We start from the raw sequence: 22,653 nt of genomic DNA on the forward strand, positions 1-22,653 counted from the left end.
CATGATCATATTGAATGGCGGTGCAGGCTCGAAGGGCCGAATGGCCTACTCCTGCACCTATTTTCTATGTTTCTATGTTTCTATGTTTCTGCACCTATTGTCTATTGTCTATTGCTGTTTTGCCCTTGCTATTATATTGTTGTCTTTTTCATTATTGTATGTACACTGTTTATCTGTGAGCTTCTTAACATGCATGGCATCCATTTTGTTGAACATCTTCATGGGAACAAAACAGATTTACAAACATTGGCAATAACGACATTTTTAGGCTCAATAAGGCAATCTTTCCGTTGAAAAGAAAGCAACAATATTTAATGAAAAGATATCAGAGGTTCTTTGCCATAAATTTGATTGTAATACCCTCGTATTAGAATACAATGGCTTTCATGTATAGTATACATGCAATTCATTCTTTGTAAAAATACTTAATCAACATGAATAGTCAAGATAAGCTCTTCGGTCTTCATAATCTAACAATCATGCTCTGTCCTATTTTCGACCTTAATCGATTTAAGGGCTGAAATTCTGTTTATTTTAATACTTTTTGCTGATCCAAATATAGTCCTCACGATTTCTGTATGGGTGTTTTTTTTCTGATTCTCTGTTGTCTGTCCTTCCTTTTTCCTCCCTACTAGAGATGGCAAGGCACAGAACAGTACATTATGGTTTTGACAGCCCAATAACGATGACGATACACATTGTAGCTGTGAACAAAATGGACTGTAAACTTGGATTTGTAGCTTCAATTTTTCTGCAAAAATCATAATGTTGCACATTAATCATACTTTGGATGCATGTTGCCTGTGTTTTAACTATATTATTATTACTAGTAGTAATTTGTATGTTACCGCCGATGTTATTGTGTGTCCATTCAAGACTCCATGGCTGCTCACTAACTTCCCAATGTCAATTAGATTCGTGGCCTAGTTATCAGGGAAAGGAACTTTGTTCTGGCATCATAATTTACAGATTAATTGAAAGAAAATGTTTGCATCTTTGCTAACTTTTTTTTCAAATATTGGTTTTGTAATTATTCTGATTTTTTTTTAGATTTCTATGGCACATTATATCATCTCGGGCCATCCCAAAACACTGGTCAATGCAGGATGTTCATTGTTGGAATATAGTAGCCAATTTGCTCACAGCAAGATCCAACATGGAGTGAAGTCATAATAAAAAGTAAAAGGCAGATGGCGGAAATCTGGAAGAACAACAAAGTACTGGAAATGTTCAGCATCTCAGGAGAGAGAAATGTTTTGGGTTGAAGAATCTTTGACCTTATTAATTCTGTTTCCATTTCTCACAAATGCGGGCAGGTGGGACGAGTGTAGCTGGGACATGTTGGCCAGTGTGGGCAAGTTGGGCCAAAGGGCCTGTTTCCATGCTCTATGACTCTACATGACTCTATATGACACTCTGTGACTGACTCTCTGTGATGCCAGATGATTCCACGGATGTCATAATACATTTTTTTAAAACAAATATGGACTGAGGGAAAGCAATTGGCCAGGGCCTTTAATGCTTATATGCCTTTAATGCCTCTAGGCCTTTAGCATGCCTATGAGAGAGCAGTTGTATTTGAATTAATTTCCCGTTTAATATATTGGTATTTGTAGAGCTAATGAGTCATAAGGCAAATATATGCGAGGCACACGGCAAGTTATAAAAGGTCCTCTTGGAGCATTGCCTAAAATATTTCTGGAATAGGGTGATTAAGGGAGATGCTGCCTGACCTGCTGAGTTACTCCAGCATTTTGTGAAGAAATTCATTCTGCTCATCGCTCCTGAATAAATCAAGTGATAGAAATATGTAGAAGCCTTGTGTAGAAGTTTTACCCTGACATAAATAACTGAGGTGCCTTAGTTGAAAAGATGTCCCTTTCACCACTAATAGAATAGGCTGACTCACGAGCAACAGTCTTATACCCTCCAATAACTACTGTTGTGCTCGTATGACGTGCTGCACTCTAAAGTAGTGGCAAGGATATCTGAATAATTAATGATGGTAAAAGTAATTTCGCCAATTTCATTTGCAAACTTGAGTCATTTGTGGGAAGAAATTACAACACATGTGTAACTTTGCAACTTCTGATGTTATATATATGTTATATGTACACACATGCACATGGAAAAAGCTATGACTTTGATTATGTTGGTTATGATTCGGATCATACCATTTATTTTGGACTAAAGTCATAGCCTTTTCCGTGTGCATGTACGTGTGTGCATATAACATATATATAACATCAGAAGTCTTGTGACTCTAACTTGTCTATCATTCAACTTAAAGCACCAGATTAGCTTTGTGGAGAAATGCATGCTGTTTCAATCAATCTCAAGTAAAATTAGATATGATAACGCACTAATATTGCATTGACTAATTGTGGCCTGCAAAGTTAGACAGACATTTATGTTGTGATCTACCACGGTCATTCCCTCTTCTCCCCTCTCCTATCAGGCAAGAGGTACAGAAATTTGAAAATGCATACCTCTGGATTCAGGGACTGTTTCTTCCCAGCTGTTTTCGGGCAACTGAACCATACTCTCACCAGCTAGAGTGCTGTCCTGACCTCTCATCTACTTCCTTAGAGACCTTTTGAACTTTAAGCAGACTTTATTGGACTACAATGCTATATTTGTGCATTAAATGTTGCACCTTTCATCCTTTATCTGTACACCGCTGTTAGCTTGATTGTAATCATGAACAGTCTTTTCATTGACTGGAAATTGTGCGACAAAAAGCTTTTCACTGTATCTCATGACAATAATAAATTATAAATTGACATTTTGGGTGGGGGAAATCAGTTTCAAAAACAACTTCCAATATCTCTAGCATTTACCAAGAGCTGCCATCACAGAGCTGCTGTCAATATCCAAGCTGATGAGGTACTTGTTTTCTATATTAATTGCAAATCTGAATAAATCTCTTGGTAAGAACCATCAAGGGAAGCTGAAGCTTAGTGGAGTGAAAGTACAGTTGGAAACAAACCATTCCTTCACTCCTTGTTGATTGTTCTCCCCAAAGAAAATGTTCAGGCCACACTCAACAGGTCAGGTGGCATCTAAAAAAAGAGACACAGTGCTGTTATTTGGGCTGAAAGGCCTGTTCCCCTACCATACTATTCTATGTTCTACAGAGTATAGCATCATGTTTGACACATTGTGGGCCGAAGGGCCTGTTTCTGTGATGCTTTAGTCAGCAGTTGTTGGCAGCAGGGGTAGCACGAGAAAAATTTGCAACAAATTTCAGCCACTTTGGGACAGGTGATCGAAAGGTTGATTAAAGAGGGAGGCTTCAAAGAATGTAAAAACGAGGGAGGGTACAACGTTTTGCAGATGATGCTTGAAGAGGATCTCCAGTGCCTGAGGCACAAAGGAATATGTAGAATAAGAATATAACCAGGTGTACAAGAACCATCTTGAACTGTGTTTGAAAGACGGCTTGCCTTGCTGAATTATAAGAGAAGGATCAGAACAAAGATTAAAGGAATATCATTATGAAATGGAAGTGAACAGGCCAGTGGAAACCGTTTGGAGAGGGAGAATTGTTTAGTTTAGTTTAGAGATACTGCGCGGAAACAGGTCCTTTCGGCCCACCAGGTCTGCGCCGACCAGCGATCCCCGCACATTAACACTATCCTGTAGGATATACCCACTAGGGACAATTTTTACATTTACCAAGCCAATTAACCTACGCCTTTGGAGTGTGGGAGGAAACCAAAGATTTCGGAAAATACCCACGCAGTCACGGGGAGAACGTACAAACTCCGTACAGACAGCACCTGTAGTCAGGATCGAACCCCGGTCTCTAGCACTGTAAGGCAGCAACTCTACTACTGCGCCACCGTTCTGCCCCTAGCCCGTGTCTCCAGGCCATATGTATAATAGACAGTTTACATTCTAAATATCAAGCGGAAATTACCCCATTATAAAAGGAAAACAATTCTTGGGTGGGCAATGACCCCCTGACGATATCAACCCTAGCTGTCTGCTCAAAAATCTTTCAGTATTAAAATATAATTGGAACTTTATCACAATGCAATTTTACAAAGAAGAATATATTTAAATTGCATTCATCTTAGTAATGTGTATGTAGTTATTTCTTTTTTTATTTGGAAGATTACCTAAATCTAATTTAATAGAAAATACATTTTCACATAATCTCTTTGATGCACAAGACTTTGGCTGATTGATTCTGAATTTATGAAATTGAACAGTCAGGATGGGAATAAAATATGCTGGACAATTTAAACTAATTGATGGCAGATCAGAAGGTAAGAAAATATGAAGAATACTTTGAAATGACGACTGATACAAATTGGCTTATTAGATGTGGCACCCAAATGCTATGAGATCGCAAACTTTTATTCCCAGTCTAGATTATGCAGCTACATATGAAAAAATGTTTTTGTTTCTAACTGAATTTTTGAAAAATAAATAAAAACACCTGTGTTTATTAATTCCTTATTAGATTTATTTATTTTCATTGCTTTCCTCACAATGATTATGATGATTTATATACACTCAAACAGGGTAAAAATATGAGCAATCTGGGATCACGATGCTACAATGGGTATAGCAATTCAAATGCTGTATGTTTTCACTTTGTGCTATTATTGAGCTGAAATCATTTTAGTGTAACATTCTTCCTTGTAACTGAACACAAAATATGATGGCTGGTAAAGAGAAAGGACAAGATGCGTGCATTTAGATGCGTGCAAACATAGGCATTAAAATTCGCACCTACTTCGTTGCTGCTGTTATTTTCCCTCCGGGGATGAATAAAGTTTTATCGTATTGTATTTAATAGAGAAGAAAAATCCCCTTATTTTACAGATTCATTGTGTTGTTCCTTTTCACCCATGCAGTTTTAACCTCAATTATTTATTTGTATTGATGGGTTGAGTTTGTAACGTTGTCTTTTTTTCCTTTGCACAGGGGAGGAAAATCTGTTGGCAATACTAAAAAGAAGATGGTGGAAATACATGATCTTGGGAGTCATAGATATAGAAGCCAACTATCTTGTAATAAAGGCGTACCAGTATACCACACTGACTAGCGTGCAGGTACGTGTATAAAGATTTATCAAGAATACTGCAGCTCACATCTAGACCCCATATCAAATGTTACGAAATAAACTAGTATATAATTGTAATTGTTGTGAATCCATGCTAATGCAATGGGATTCAATACTGAGTTCAATGCCTGGGAAGAATGTGGCCGGACAGATTATTTGGCCTAAATGGAATGAGACAGATTTAAATACTATCAGCTATACATTTTGTGAAGGCAGTCTTTTACTCCATTGTTTATAAAATTTTAAATGCAAAATTGTTCAACACCACTTTGTTAAAAATGTCATTTTTGGCAGCCTAGTGTCCATCTGTTTGCAGGGCACAATGACGCAGGATAGAAGGATAATGATCTGTAATTCTGCAAATTGGTGGGAGCTCCATACCAGAATGTTGTGAAAATTGGAGAATTATGGTATTCACATAATTATAACACCTCTATTTCAGCTCATTGCTGGGTTAAAATTAAGTTCTGGAATGGAGATCCAGTTTTGCTGGTGTAAGAATCAAAGCCGTTTCTGCAGATTTTCTTTCTTTTTATTGGTGGCGCATTGTAGAATTTATTTTTTCCACAGCATTGTTAATAGCTCAAAGTGAGTTCCTAAATGGGGATGCTTTATGTGACCTACTTAGAAGAAAAGGATGTTGGGATAGCCGGTTCTGGGCAGGGGAAGATATGCAAATAATACTTGTTGCTTATTCCTCTCTCGTCCATGTTTACATTTAAAAAGGTTTGGTCTAGTTTAAAGATACAGCGCGGAAACAGGTCCTTCGGCCCACCAAGTCCGTGCTGACCAGTGATCCCTGCACACTAACACTAGCCCTACACACACTAGGGATAATTTACAATTATACCAAGTCAATTAACCTACAAACCTGTACGTCTTTGGAGTGTGGGTGGAAACCGGAGATCCCGTGTAAAACCCACGCAGGTCACCGGGAGAACATACAAACTCTGTAGAGACAAACACCATGGCCAGGATCAAACCCGGGTCTCTGGTGCTGCTAGGCAGCAACTCTACCGCTGCACCACCGTGTCGCCTCTGCCACCATTAAGGCAGATAGAAATTCTTGTTCTAAAACTAGACCAATTTGCTGTGCCACACAATTGGATTTAAAACAGAAAATGCTGGAAATACTCAGCCAGTCAGGCAGCATCTGTGGAAGAGAAAGTAAATTAGCATTTCAGTCTTCATTAGAACTAGGAAAAAGAGAGAGAGAGAAAAAAATTCTTCAATTCTTTTGCCTTTTTAGTGTTTCACACTGGTTACATTAAAATGCAAGCATTGATGATCATCCTCTGAATTATTGAAGAAATGTAGAGTCCTAGAGTCATCACAGAAACGGGCCCTTCAGCCCATCATCCAGTACCCATCTCTGTTGATCCCATATACCAGCAGCAGACGATAATTTTCTGTGTATTGACGATTTTAAGTGCTCATCCAGATCTGAATCCAAATGTTTCACACCAAGAATGGTTGGTATCGGGAATGAGCTCCCAACAGAGATGGGGGAAGCAGCAACAGTGACAGCGTTTATGAGGCATCTTGACAGGTATTTGAATTGAGCAGACCAAAGAGATATATGGAATTCATCTGCGCAAGTGCGATTAGTGTGGACAGGCACAATGGACTGCTCTGCTGCACAATTCTATGACTTGTCAAATGTTTAAGATTTCCTGTTTCCATTTCCTTCTCAATCTTTCTCAAGAGTGCAGAAAAGATTCACAAAAATGTTGCCTGGACTGGAGGACTTGGAAAGGAAAGATTGGATAGGCCAGAACTGTTTTCCCTGGAGCCAAGCAAGTTGAAGGGTGACCTTAAAGATTTATAAATTCACGAGGACCGTAGAAAGGGCAGATAGTTTTCTTCCCTGGGGAGGAGAGTCTAAAACATGAGGGCAAAGTTTCACATGACAGAGAAAAAATGTAAAGGGAATCGGAGGGGCAAGTTTTTCCAGACTGAGGGTAGGGGTATATGGAATGAACTTCCTTTGGAGGGGGTTAAGGTAGGCACAAAGTTTAAAATATATTTCCACAGGTACATTGATCGGAAAGTTTTAGATGGATAAACAAAAAACTATTTGTACAGTGTTTTGTTTTAATTTGGAAGCTCTAATTCCAATTCCAAATTTCACTTAAAAGAAGGTAGACACAAAATGCTAGAGTAACTCAGCGGGTCAGGCAGCATCTCAGGAGAGAAGGAATGGGTGACTTTTCGGGTCGAGACCGTTCTTCAGACTGATGTCAGGGGAGGGGGCAGGACAAAGATGGGATGTAGTCAGAGACAGGAAGACTAGTGGGAGAACTGGGAAGGGGGAGGAGATAGAGAGGGGAAGCAGGAACTACCTGAAGTTAGAGAATGTTCATACCGCTGGGGTGTAAACTGCCCAAGCGAAATATGAGGTGCTATTTCTCCAATTTGTGCTGGGCCTCACTTTGATAATGGAGGAGACCCAGGACAGAAAGTTCAGCTTGGGAATGGGAGGGGGAGTCGAAGTGCTGAGCCACCGGGAGATCAGGTTGGTTGAGACGAACTGAGCGGAGGTGTTCAGCGAAGCGATCGCCGAGCCTAAGCTTGGTCTCGCCGATGTAGAGAAGTTGACATCTGGAACAGCGGGTACAATAGATGACGTTGGAGGAGGTGCAGGTGAACCTCTGCCTCACCTGGAAAGATTGGATGGAGTCGAGGAGGGAGGTAAAGGGACAGGTGTTGTATCTCCTGTGGTTCCAGGGGAAAGTACCTGGGGAGGAGGTGGTTTGGGTGGGAAGGGACGAGTGGACCAGGGAGTTTTGGAGGGAACAGTCTCTGCAGAAAGCAGAAAGGGGTGGATATGGGAAGATGTGGCCAGTAGTGGGATCCCGTTGGAGGTGGCGGAAATGTTGGAGGATAATTTGTTGTATGCGACGGCTGATGGGGGTGGAAGGTGACTCTATCCTTGTTTAGAATGGGGGGTGGGGGAGCAAGAGCAGAGCTGCGGGATATAGAGGAGACCTCAGTGAGAGCCTCATCTATAATGGAAGCAGGGAACCCCCGTTTCCTAAAGAATGAGGACATCTCCGATGCCCTAGTATGGAAAATCTCATCCTGGGCGCAGATACGGCATAGACGGAGGAAAGCTGGCGTAGGGGGATAGAGTTTTTACAGGAAATAGGGTGGCAAGAAATGTAGTCAAGATAGCTATGGGAGTTAGTGGGTTTGTAGTAAATTCTTTCTACTATTGTATTATATTACTATTGTAGTATAGTCCTTTCACTTAAAGGAGTTCACTGAGGGGAAAATCTGAGGAATTTTAAAGGCAGACTATTATTTAAATGAAGAAAGATATGAAATACAGAGGGATCTAGGTTTTCTTGTCCATGCACAATCAGTTCATAAGTTATAGGACCAGAATTAAGCCATTCGGCCCATCAAGTCTACTCTGCCATTCAATCATGGCTTATCTATCTTTCCCTCTCAACCCCATTCTCCTGCCTTCTCCCCATAACCCTGACACCCTTACTAATGGGCCAAAGCCCATATGGACCAAAGGCGGGCAATTGAGATTGGTATAGATTGTCAGTCAGCTATCTCATTCAGTGTGAGCAACTTGGGCTGAAGGGCCTTCTTCTGTGTGTTGCATAACTCTCTTATTCTATCTGTAGAATTCTTCTTGAACTAGCAAATGGTTTTTAAATAAATTATTTACAATAGCTGTCCAAAGATGCTTGTGGACAAGTATTAGAAGAATAGCTGCATAATAAATATCACACCCTGTACATATTATTTAATATGGGTAATTATATGACTGAAGATATAATTTGAAAATGTCACACACTGAATAAAATGCCTTAATTGAGGAATTACTTTAATATCATGGAGATGAAATTAGAGCAGCAGGAAGTGGCTTAGAGTAAATCAGCTGTCAGCTTTCCACCTAATGGGAAATGGAATGGACTTAATGGGAAAAAAATGAGAGAGATCTCCTCCCGAGATATGGGGCATGGTCAAAAAGTATTTGTCAATATATTTTAAACCTATTTCAAGCAGCATCTAATGCTGCAGGAAAAAGTGAGATCCAATTAGAAATTAGGAATGCAGTGTTAAATGACTAAAATCTGGAAAGAAATTTAAACTTACTTGTATTATTCCATCGGTTATAGTCATTTCATGAATATTTAGGAAACGTATGCTTCATTGTCATTCCCTACTTCTAGGAGCTGATCATTTGATTGAACTCAGCCACCTAACCTTTAAAAAGAGAGACATTAGTGGCAAAGGCAAAGGAAGGAAAAGCAAGCTGTTATTAATAATTCACGTGGGGTTACTTATCTTCACTCTCAGCAACACTGACATTTGAAGCATTGCAATAAAAACATCTTGCAGCTTAAGTAATAACCCGTAGAAACCACCAATCTATGGCCTTTACTCCATATTCAAATAATAGTTCCATCAAAGCATAATTTTCACAAAGTATGCCAATCCTGTATATAATGAATAAAAATTATCCAAGTATCTTCAATTTCAATTGTTCTGAATAGATGCATGATCACACTGGAAGTTTAAGATTGGTTTCTTCACACTTTCTTACATTTCTGTTATGATTTATTTCTGATATTCATGCCCAGTCAGGATATTCATAACTAAACACTAAATTGGTCAACAGTAGGATCTATCTGGCTGGAGATGAAAGCCGCTTTCAATATAATGAAAAAGGCTTTTATAACATCAGCTTCTTATTGTGCTGGAATGTATCTGATTCCATTTGTTTTAATTTTACACTTTGTAGGGCGTTATTGACACAGATTCTCATAAACGTAAAAGACTGATCTTCCAAACACAAAAAAAGCTGTGAGAAGCTGTACCTACTGAGAGAACAAGAACAGTATCTTACTCCCCTTACTGTTCTGTCTATAATAAATGAAATCTCATGGACTGAGTGGTATGAAGCTTGATTGATACATGCCAGGCAGTGGGAGCATGCATTTGGAAATTGATTCTGAGAACACTTGGAAAATAAATGTGAACTGATACTTCTTGTCTTAAAACTGGAGAAAACTGAAGGAAAAACATAGGAAAAGTTACAATTCCCCATACCACGTGCACACTTGATCCCGTGCCAGTTCCCAGTGTGGGCTCGATTTGCACCATTGTTATCAAGACTGGAGCCCGATGCCTCAGATCAGGGGAACCATGCCTTCTCCTTCTTCTTCTTCTGTCGTATGTCTTTTAGACCTGCAGCTCCGTTGAGGCGAGCCAGGCCAACGTGTCATCGTCCAGGTCAATCAGACCTCGTTCACCATTCGGCGGCCGGTATTTGGGGCAACTAGTGACTATGTGCTCCACTGTCTGTGTTGGGTCCCCACACTCGCAGAAGGCACTGTCCACGAGACCCCACCTCTTCATCGCTACTCCATAGCATCCGACGCCTGTCCTCAAGCGATTGAGGGTTATCCACTGCTTTCGGGGCAGATCCTGGCCAGGGACGTCCATGGGTTCACCGGTGTAGTGGTGTAGCCTAGATGGTTCTGCTGACTTCCACTGGTCTCTCCTGGGAATCATGCCTGTGGAATCCTGACCAGAGGACATAGGTTTAAGGTGAGGGGGGGGAAGATTTAATAGAAATCAGAGGGGTATGTTTTTCACACAAAAAGAGGGGTATGTGTCATATGGTCATAAGGATATAAGGAATAGGAATTTAATTAAGCCATTCTGCCCATCGTCTACTCCGCCATTCAATCATGGCTGATCTAACTCTCCCTCCTAACCCCATTCGCCTGCCTTCCTAGCGTCATGATACCGAGGGCTTGTTTCGGTACTATGTGATTCTTAGCCTCTGATATGTCCCTCAACTAAAACTACCACAACTGATTATCATTTGGATTCAGCAGAAGTGATAACGCTGCACGCACAAGTGCTGGATTTCCTACACTGCAACAGTGGGATTGTCCAACAGGCCGAGTTACTCATTCTACTAGTAATGTCATGGGAGCATGGATGAAAATGGGCAATCAAAAGAAGTCGAACATAAGAAGATAATAAAATTAAGAGCTAGTGTAGGCAACTCCAACCCACAAGCCTGCCCTGCTTTTCAACTCTTTTTGTCTTCTGTTCTTCCTGGTCCCCTATTTCTTGATTTTTCAAAAATCCCTGATCTTGGAGAGGTACCTACTCCCTCTTTAACTACTCCAATAATTCATCCTCCAACACATGCTGGGATAGTGTTGGGATTTGTCGAGCTCTGCAAGAGGTTGTTCCTGCAAACCTCAGTTTTAAATTGCCCTCTGTAAAATTTTAAATTGTTTTAAATTTAAAATCAGATTTATATTGTACACAGTACTGCTGTGGCCTTACTAGTACTCTGTACAATTGTAACAACTTTAATTTAATTGCAATCAAGGCAAATATGCCATTTGCCTTCCCAACCATTTGCTGCACCTGCCTGCTTATATTTTGCATGCTCAAGAAAACCTAGATCCCTCTGTATTTCATATCTTTCTTCATTTAGATAATAGTCTGCCTTTATGATTCCTCAGACTTTCATAGAAACATAGAAAATAGGTACAGGAGCAGGCCATTTGGTTCTTCGAGCCAGCACCACCATTCATTGTGATCATGGCTGATCCTCCACAGTCAGTAACCTGTGCCTGCCTTCTCCCCATATCCCTTGATTCCACTAACCCCTAGAGCTCTATCTAACTAACTCTTTTAAATTCATCCAGTGAATTGGCCTCCACTGCCTTCGGTGGCAGAGAATTCCACAAATTCACAACTCTCCGTCTGAAGAAGGGTCTCGACCCGAAACGTCACCCATTCCTTCTCTCCCGAGATGCCTCCTGACCTGCTGAGTTACTCCAGCATTTTGTGAATAAATGCTGTTTAATTAACTGGACATTTATGTATGTGGCCCAGTGAATTAATATTTTCCAGCTGAGAAAGGAACATTGCCGGCTAATACTCATTCTTTCTCTAACCAGAATGAAACATTTTCACATAATCTCAAACAAACCAAAGATCACAAATCATTATTGTGTTTGATCTCAAATACTGATGAGACAGAGTTGAGGAAGGAGATAGAGGGTGTAGTAGGATAGTGTCAAGCCAACAACCTCTTCCTCAAAATCAGCAACATTGACTTCAGGAAGTGGGATGGAGTATATGCCCTAGTCTCAATCAATGGTGTTGAAGTGGAGATGGTCGAAAGCTTCAGGTTCTTGGGTGTAAATATCACCAATTCATCGCCAATTACATTGATGCTAAGGCTATGAAAGCACACTGACACACTAGTTCCTCAGAAGACTAAGCAATTTAGCAGGTCAATGACTCTTCCCAACTTCTACAGATGCACCATAGAAAGCATCCTACCTGGATGCATCACAGCTTGAATGGCAACTGCTCTCCCGAAGAATGCAATAAATTGCAGCAAGTCTATCACACAAACTATTCCCTTCCCCCTAACCTCTGCCTATAGACTTCGTCTGTGCTTCATGCTGCCTCAAGAAAACAGCTGTTATCATCTAGGACCACTCACATCTCTGTCATTCTTTATACTTTTCATTGAAAAACACTTTTATTTATCTGCATGTTCTCTGTGGCTGTAACACTATATTTTGCAATGCTTATTTTTCTCTTGCACTGTCAGATGTACTCATGAATGGTATGATTTACCAGGATAGTGCACAACACAAATTCTTGCATATATCTTGGAAAATGTGACAATAGTAAGCCAATGCCATTATCAGCAAATCATACCTTTATGACCTTCAGTTACGCATTAAGATGAAAACCTCTGGTGGCACAGTAGCAAAGTTGCTGCCTTACAGCGCCAGAGACCTGGGTTCGATCCTGACTACGGGTGCTGTCTGTATGAAGTTTGTACGTTCTCCCTGTGATCACGTGGATTTCCTCCAGGTGCTCCAGTTTCCTCCCACATCCCAAAGACGTGTAGATCTGTAGGTTAATTGACGTCTGTAAATTGTCCCTGGTGTGTAGGACAGCACCAGTGTATGGGGTCATTAGTCAGCGTGGTCTCGGTGGGCGAAAGGGCCTGTTTCCACGCAGTATCTTTAAAACTAAATTCTAAACTAAACTATAAACAAAGCCATGCACAAGTAATATTTGAAATAGAGGTACAGTAGTCAGTTGCTCCAATAAGTTATCAAGGAATTATAATTGAAAATCTTTGAAATGTTCCTTTCAGGTGCCATATGCCAACAAGAATCAAGTTAATTTCAGAGCCTCCTTGAAGGACTGAAAATGAGTGCAATTAGTAGAGATTTTCCCGTGGTTATTAATATGTTCTGAGACCATGGGCAGCTATTAGAGCTGTTATCACATTTTATTTTAAAAGAAAAATATCGATTTGCTCCAAAAGTAATTTGTGTAACCTTTTACCCTGTTTACCTCTATTTTTGGCGAAATGGAACAGAAACAACAGCGTGATAAATCAGAACCTACAATATCACATTACTGTGCGCTGCACAATTCAATTCCAATGAAATACCCTTGTCAAAGAAAAGTCGTGGGCTTATTCCAAATTCCACAGCTTTCTTTCTAATCCTGAGATGCATCCACTATGCTGCAGACAGAGGAGCTGGAACTTGTACAGCACTACCCTGGAACAAGCAATGCATGCTTGACTATCATGCCCAGGAGAATGCTTGAGACATGTATCCATGCCACACTCAACAGCAACCTGCTTCAATGGTGATGAGACCCATTACTTAACAGGAGCAGGTCCCAGCAGTGGGTTCTGGGGCTTGGATCCTGCCTTATTAATGTAGTCTTAGCAGTCGTTGTGACCCTCAGGTCATCGAACATCAATGAGTTCTGGACCCACATGCTAATTAATCACTGGGAGCCAATCCTCACCCTGGCTCTCCTCCTGACTTCCAGGCCTAACCCTGTCCATGACCTCCCTATCATTTGCCAGCAGCTGCTCCTTTCCCCGAGACCCCAATGACCCCGTCAATTCCATCAGTTTTTAAATCTCACGCTTCTCCTCCCCCCCCCCCACCCCGTCTCCCTCCAAAATCATGCTCCAGCCATCCCTCCACACCTCCACACCCACCCACCTCCAACACCTCAGCCCTCATCCCCAGCCACTGCAACCCAGATGAGGACTTGCCTAATTCCCTTACTACCTAACACAAAGCTGGAGCGTGCAAAGGAGTGGGGTTTCAGACTCTAATGGCTATTCAGTGCTGCCTTGTGTGTGTAATTTAGTTTGCAGTGAAGGGACCCACAATGAAATGCTATTCATACAATGTCCCAATAATGAGTCTTTGTAAATGTTTCTCAATTTGTAAGCACAAAATCAATGCTCCCAGAAATATTGAAAATACATGCAGCAATAGGAAAGAAAAGATACTTAGTCTGAGTTCAGGTGCTTAACAGCCAAATGTTCCAGAGGGAACTGTCAGGAATTAAATGTTGGCGATCAAACACATGTCTGATATTGGCAGATCATGGCGACAGTCTGAGACCAGGTCAGAAACCACTTCATCAGACTGTCTGCAATGTTAGTGAACTCGAAGAAAGACACAAAATGCTGGAGTAACTCAACGGGACAGGCAGCATCTCTGGAGAGAAGGAATGGGTGACGTTTCGGGTCGTGACCCTTTATCAGATTGATATTCAGGGGAGTAGGCAGTACATAGATAAGGAAGTGTAAGGTATGAAAAAGGTGTACGGTGTTTCCTCATCTATGTACCTCCCACTCCCGACATCAGTCTGAAGAAGGGTCTCGACCCGAAACCTCACCCATTCTTTCTCTTCGGAGATGCTGCCTGTCCAGGAGAGTTGTTCCAGCATTTTGTGTCTATCTTCGATTTAAACCAGTATCTGCAGTTCCTTCCTACACATATAGGTGAACTCAGCATTGCTCATAGACCTTCTGTATAAAAGGAAGGAAGTGCACTTTGCATCCCCAGCCCCTCAGCTTCACAGTAGGAAGGACTGGCTGAGGGACTGGATGCGAAGTGCAACCACGCATTCAAATTGGCTCGTCAACCCTGTGGAGGAAGTTAATCACTAGTTGCTGCTTGGTTTATTTCGCCTTACTTTAATATATTTTAATTTTTTTTGCAATATTTTAATGTTTTTTTAAATTAATTTATTTGTGAAATCATTCTAAAGATCTTAACTTGTAAATCTAAATATTTTTTTAAATGTCTTTGTCAAAGTTTATCAGAGGTTCCAGGAAGCGTGATGCAGGATTTGCATGAGAGGTCTGCTCTGATTCAAAGCCTTGGTTACAAGTTCAGTTCATCCCACCCCCCACATCTGGAGATAGTAACAGCTGGCAACGGGCCGAAGGGCCTGTTTCCGTCCGCTCTGTGCGACTCTATGGGTCTTTACACTGGAGATGGAAGAGAAAAGAGATTCCAGTACAACAAATAGTGTAAATAATTTCTTATCAAACAGTGTTATTTATTTCCTCTTAATATTTCCTGAGCAACTGAATAAAAATTGTTATCTTGTGGAGACAAAAATGGTCACTGCTTGATAATTACAATATTGCCGCCAGGTGTGAATATTGGTAATGAAGTAATAACAGATTTAGCAGCAATGTGCAAAATTTCTAATTAGATATTGTTGTCAGAAAAAAACATCCTTTTGGCTGCAATGGTTGATAACAATCCTTTGTCAAAGTTATCCCAGCAAGAACAAGATGAGGCATGCTCATGCACTAATATTGTAAAAATTAGTCTTAATACCACAGTAAGGGAATCAGCAATAACTAAAATCCCTTTGTAAACAACATGATCTCATCTGTGTTTTAGGAAATCAAAATGGAAACCCCAAAAAATGCCAGGGATTAGGTGCATCTGGCTATACAAATATCAACAAAATGGAACTCCAGGTTAAAATATTATATAATTATTCAAATTCTTGTTGGCATTCATTATGCTTATCTGCATGGCCTGCGTAATCAGAAAATACAATATGAAGAATATATTCCTTCTCCAGAGTAAATTTCTACGATGCTATGCTGCTACCTTATTTAACCTACAAGCATGTCATTGGAATGTGGAAGGAAACTGAGGAAGCACCCATAGGAAACCCAGTGAGTCACAGAGAGTTTGTCTAGACCCTGCAACTACAGCACAAGGTCAAGATCAAACCCAGGTCCCTGGAGCTGGGCAGCAGAATTACAGTGCAGACATCCACAATTCATTCTCTGTGGATTAAGTCATAGATTATCATAACTGCGGGGCTAAAAACTATTGATGCTATTTATTGACGAAGTGAAGCAAGTTTCTATTTTGTGAAGTGACATCATCACCTGTAGCATTTTGTGTGGAATGAAGGATCAGAAGACTGATTAAATTCAAGTATTCCTTTAACCTTTAGTAATACTTGCCATTCTCTTTACTCTCAAGAGAACCAAGTAATTGATATAAAGAAATTACTTTAAATGATAAATTTTAAATATAGAAGTAGATTAACAAATAGAAGTGTGAAAAATCTACAATAAATATATGGCTTGAAATCACTCTAGCAATAGTTTGCAGAATAGTGTCAAATATTATCTCCTAGGTCTTTACTCACTGTAATCTTCTCCAGGTTTTTTTTACCCGCCCCCCCCTGTCTAAATTCCAGGGAAAGTATCAACTCTCTTTTCACAAATTGCACCAGTTTACTACTTTCATTAACAGAAGAGTTTCATCTGAAAACACAAATACATCTGTGCATTCATATTAAACAAAATAATTTGACACATAGGAAACTAATGGTGGTGACAACTGCAGCACTGTGTGCCGATCTGATTATAACATAGTAGGAAGGACGTGATGGTTCAAGGAGATTCATCAGAGAGTTGTAAATCTGTGGAATTCACTGCCTCAGAAGGCAGTGGAGGCCAATTCTCTGAATGCATTCAAGAGAGAGCTAGATAGAGCTCTTAAGGATAGCGGAGTCAGGGGGTATGGGGAGAAGGCAGGAACGGGGTACTGATTGAGAATGATCGTCCATGATCACATTGAATGGTGGTGCTGGTTCGAAGGGCCGAATGGCCTACTCATGCACCTATTGTCTATTGTCTATTGTCTATTGTCTGTCAGGATGTCACCAGGGATAGGACATTTCAGTTACAAGGTGAGACTGGATAGGCCGAGTTTGTTTTCCTTGGAGCAAAGGAGATTAGTGGTGGGTGAGGGTGACGTGATAGAGATATACAAAAATATGTAAGCTAAAAATAGGATGGACACTGAGAAATTTATCCCCATAATCAATTTGTCTAAAAACAATAGGTGTAAGGTGAGGAGAGTGACAGAGATTCTCAGAACTAGTTGGTAGTTTGCAATCTAGATTGTACTGTATTGCGTATCCTTCATATATCCTATGTTAAATGTATCCTTCCTATATCCTTTCTTCCAGTGATTAGTACTGTGCACAATAAGTGTGATCTAACTAACGATTTGTGCAGCTGTATTACACTGTCCCAATTCCTTGGCTGATGAAAGCACATGTGCGATCACTGTTTACCTGTGGCGCTGCTTTCAGGTGACTATATACGTAACAAAAATAGACACAAATTACTGGTGTAACTGAGCAGGCCATGTTTGTTACTTCAGCATTTTGTATCCATCTTTGGTATAAACCAGCATCTGCAGTTCCTTGTTATTGCAAACATACTTGTGACCATGTATTTTGAATTGAAAAAGGGCAAAAAAAAGTCATACATTAACCTGCACAGTTCTTGCAAAAGTTTCATATAATTTATGCCTATTAGAGGTGAAGTGTGTTTGTTTTTTTGCACACTGAATAAATATTACACTTTTGGTCATTGACAATTTTTAGAACAATTTTTGTGGACTATTTGGGCTTGAATTTTCAATTGTTTACACAATTGAAGTACCAACGTTTAGTTCTAGTATTTTAGTAAGAAGATAAGTTTACATTTTCAGAGTTGTGGTTAAATTTTGCAGTGTGATATGAACAAAATATATCTTAATTAACTTAAATGAAATCCATTAAGCCACTTACTTGTTTACATCAAGACATAGCCATTTGATGAAATACAAATCAAGTCTACCTTCAGACAAAAATTTATAATGAGGGGGAATAGTTTTGACTTCAATAAAAATTATAATTGAGAGAAATGTATTAAGGATGGCTGAACGTCAATATTGTTCCCTTTATCTTCCAATGTCAAAATTATTCCTAAGGTACTTCATTTGAAACTAAAATTAAATTCTAAGCACATTACTAAATCAATATATCATCTCTGATTTGCAGGTTAGGAGCATTGTGGAATTAATTATTTATACATTCCCAGGTTTGGTGGTTGGAGAGTTGCAAGAGCCCTTGATATTGTTGAAGCGAAGTCCTGTTTGATCTTTTCACTTTGAGTTGAGGTTTAGTTTGACACTTGGACAAAATCAATACTTCAGAATTCAGTGTATACATATATTATTTACTTAAGGAACATTCATGCCTTTCAACGTCTTTAAAGGAAAGGGTAAAAAATATTTGAAAGCTGAACAATGTTCTGGGAATGTTATTGCAAGAATCAATTATCTCAACTGTCACTCAATCCATATAAATCCCTGAAGTAATTATTTTTGAAACTTTCCTAATTTACTGAGTTATTGCAGAAAGCCAGGGTGATTTCAGGTGATTTTTATTTGTTCTGTAAGATGCAGTCAGGAATTCAAAATAGTTCAAAGTCATCTTACTGGCCTGTTAACTTGGATGATTCATCAGTGGCAATTGCAAGGGGGCATATGATCCATTGTTCAAAGGTCCCTCATGTCTCAGGCAGTCAGATGCCTTTAACTAGTAAAAGCAGGATTCTAGTACTCTTCTTTGACAAATTTAGATTGGAACTGTGCATTGTATCAATGAATATTTGCCTGAATACGAGAGGAAAAAAATGATCCAAAGATACAGGATCTCCCTCTACAAATATCACCCTTACCCCTGGTCTACCTCATGGTTACCTTAATGACAGTTAGTGCAGTCAGATATAGCAAAGGTGAGAGGCCGATGCAAGGGAGAGTGGATTTGAGGTCAGCTTTTCTACTCCAATCACTGGTTAGAAGCAGCAGATTTGATGTATTTCAAATGACGTTTGATACAAATCTAGAAAAAAAGATTTGCTTTCATTTGCAATAACTTCCCCCACTTCATATTTCACACCATCTGCCCATCCAGATGAAGTTTAGGATTCCTCTTGTCCACATATTCCACCTCTCTAGCCTCCACTTAAACTGGCCATCTTCCCCAATATGTTCACCTTCTACATGATATCAACACAAGGTACATCTTGTCCTCCCATCCCCTTTCAGTATTCCAAAGAGGCTATTCCCCCAATTTCTGGTTCATTCTTCCATCTGCCCCAACTCCCTCTCTCCTCAAGGAACAACCTGATGCAGCACTTGCTCTTTTTTTAACCCTCTTCTCCATCCACCATCCAAGGAAGCATATAGGTGAAGTAGAGATTCACTTGTACTTCTGCTTCAGTTTACTGGTTTTGATGCTCACAATGTGGTCTCTTCTACATAGGAGGAATCAAATGTGGTTTGGGTGACTATTTTGCAGAGCACCCTTTGAATACCATAAATGAAACTCCAACCTTTCAGTTGCCCATCAGTTTAATTTTCCGTTGAACTTCCATTCTGATCTGTCTTTGACTTCCTACAAAGTGCAACATAGGCGTAATGATCAGCACCGCATTCTCTGACCAATTGTGTTACATCCCTTGGGTCTTAACATTGGAATCCACAAATTCTGATGAAATATCCTCAATTCACATGTATCTCTTTGAACAAATGCTATTGGACCTTCAGAATTTCAGCATCCTCTTGTTTTCTTCCAGCATTTCAATATTTTGTGCCTTACAATTACAGCATTTCTTTCTCTCTCTCTCTCTCTTCTCATCCATTTCCCCCAGGTTGATGTTTAGAATTTAGAAACATAGAAACATAGAAAATAGGTGCAAGAGTAGGCCATTCGGCCCTACGAGCCTGCACCGCCATTCAATATGATCATGGCTGATCATCCAGCTCAGTAACCTGTACCTGCCTTCTCTCCATACCCCCTGATCCCTTTAGCCACAAGGGCCACATCTAACTCCCTCTTAAATATAGTCATTGAACTGGCCTCAACTACCTTCTGTGGCAGAGAATTCCACAGACTCACCACTCTCTGTGTGAAGAAATGTTTTCTCATCTCGGTCCTAAAAGACTTCCTCCTTATCCTTAAGCTGTGACCCCTGGTTCTGGACTTCCCCAACATCGGGAACAATCTTCCCGCATCTAGCCTCTCCAACCCCTTAAGAATTTTATATGTTTCAATAAGATCCCCCCTCAGTCTTCTAAATTCCAGCGAGTATAAGCCTAGTCGATCCAGTCTTTCTTCATATGAAAGTCCTGCCATCCCAGGGATCAATCTGGTGAACCTTCTCTGTACTCCCTCTAAGGCTAGAATGTCTTTCCTCAGATTAGGAGACCAAAACTGTACACAATACTCCAGGTGCGGTCTCACCAAGGCCCTGTACAACTGCAGCAGAACCTCCCTGCTCCTATACTCAAATCCTCTAGCTATGAATGCTAACATATCATTCGCTTTCTTCACTGCTTGCTGCACCTGCACGCTTGCTTTCAATGACTGGTGCACCATGACACCCAGGTCACGTTGCATCTCCTCTTTTCCTAATTGGCCACCATTCAGGTAATACTCTGCTTTCCTGTTCTTGCCGCCAAAGTGGATAACCTCACATTTATCCACATTATATTGCATCTGCCATGCATTTGCCCACTCTCCTAATCTATCCAAGTCACTCTGCAGCCTCCTAGCATCCTCCTCGCAGCTAACACTGCCACCCAGCTTCGTGTCATCCGCAAACTTAGAGATATTGCATTCAATTCCCTCGTCCAAATCATTAATATATATTGTAAATAACTGGGGTCCCAGCACTGAGCCTTGCGGTACCCCACTAGTCACTGCCTGCCATTCCGAAAAGGACCCGTTTATTCCTACTCTTTGCTTCCTGTCCGCCAACCAATTCTCTATCCACCTCAACACTGAACCCCCAATACCGTGTGCTTTAAGTTTGTACCCCAATCTCCTATGTGGGACCTTGTCGAAGGCCTTCTGAAAGTCCAGATATAACACATCGACTGGTTCTCCCTTATCCACTCTACTAGTTACATCCTCGAAAAATTCTATAAGATTCGTCAGGCATGATTTGCCTTTCATAAATCCATGCTGACTTTGTCCGATGATTTCACCACTTTCCAAATGTGATGCTATCACATCTTTAATAACTGACTCTAGCATTTTCCCCACTACCGATGTTAGGCTAACTGGTCTATAATTCCCCGTTTTCTCACTCCCTCCCTCCCTTTTTAAAAAGTGGGGTTACATTAGCTACCCTCCAATCCTCAGGAACTACTCCAGAATCTAAAGAGTTTTGAAAAATTATCACTAATGCATCCACTATTTCTGGGGCTACTTCCTTAAGCACTCTGGGATGCAGCCTATCTGGCCCTGGGGATTTATCGGCCTTTAATCCATTTAATTTACCTAACACCACTTCCCGACTAACCTGGATTACCCTCAGTTCCTCCATCTCGTTCCTCCATCTCGTTAGACCCCCGGTCTCCTGCTATTTCCGGCAGATTGTTTATGTCTTCCCTAGTGAAGACAGAACCAAAGTAGTTGTTCAATTGGTCTGCCATCTCCTTGTTCCCTATGATCAATTCACCTGTTTCCGACTGCAAGGGACCTACATTTGTCTTAACTAGTCAACCCTTTACTACCCTTTTTCTTAGCTCTGAATGATAGTGATGAACCTTAACTCTGTTTCCCTTACCACAGATGCAGCTGAATCTGTTGAGTATTTCTAATATTTTCTATGTTTATTTCTGACATTGTATTTTTTATTCCATTCTTGGGACACAGTGAGATTTCATATCATGATGAGGATGTACATACATGGAAGCCCAACTTTAACTTGATTGTCAGAACCACTCTGTGGGTTTTAGAACGATTATTGGCAGCAGCACCTGGGACATCTATTAAAGAGACTTCCAGCAGGTCTCAAAATAGCACAGCAGGATATAAAAATAATTGGGCAGGATAACATACAGATTTCAAGGGTCATTATCTGAGACACCCAGGAAGGGAAATTTGAAGTCTATATGTCGATTGCTCTATGAAAAATTGTCAAATGTAAAAGCTATCGATCATGTGTTGCCTGGAATCATTTGCTCTTTTTGTGTGTTGCAGCTCTTAGATTGTTTTGTTATCCCAGTGGTTCTGTTGCTGTCCTGGTTCTTCCTGCTGGTGAGATACAAGGCTTTTCACTTCATTGGAGTCGGGGTGTGCCTGCTGGGAATGGGATGTATGGTGGGGGCGGACGTTCTTGTTGGGAGACATCAAGGTGCTGGTGAGTTACCCGTTACAGAAAACATAATGAATCACTTTGTAATATTTTGTACAAACCACAAATCGTGGCTTTTTCATAAAGCTTTTATAATTGAAAAATTAAGATATTCCAAACATTTTTATGTCAGTGGAGTTAACAATAACAAGGTTTTAGTTTAGTTAATTGTTTACCGTGGTACAGTGAAAAACTTTTGTTGCATGCTACC

General features: G+C 40.4%; 1 protein-coding gene across 1 annotated transcript in view; it reads left to right on the top strand.

The window, feature by feature from the left end:
• slc35f1 (solute carrier family 35 member F1) overlaps positions 1-22,653 on the top strand; it is a 146,978-nt gene that overhangs the window by 116,518 nt on the left and 7,807 nt on the right. Inside the window, exons 3-4 of the mRNA XM_078400187.1 lie at positions 4,939-5,066; positions 22,289-22,448. Of these exons, the coding sequence (XP_078256313.1) occupies positions 4,939-5,066; positions 22,289-22,448 (288 nt within the window). The remainder of the gene's footprint in view (positions 1-4,938; positions 5,067-22,288; positions 22,449-22,653) is intronic.

This window comes from Rhinoraja longicauda, chromosome 5 (assembly GCF_053455715.1).
Source record: "Rhinoraja longicauda isolate Sanriku21f chromosome 5, sRhiLon1.1, whole genome shotgun sequence".
Lineage (NCBI taxonomy): Eukaryota > Metazoa > Chordata > Chondrichthyes > Rajiformes > Arhynchobatidae > Rhinoraja > Rhinoraja longicauda.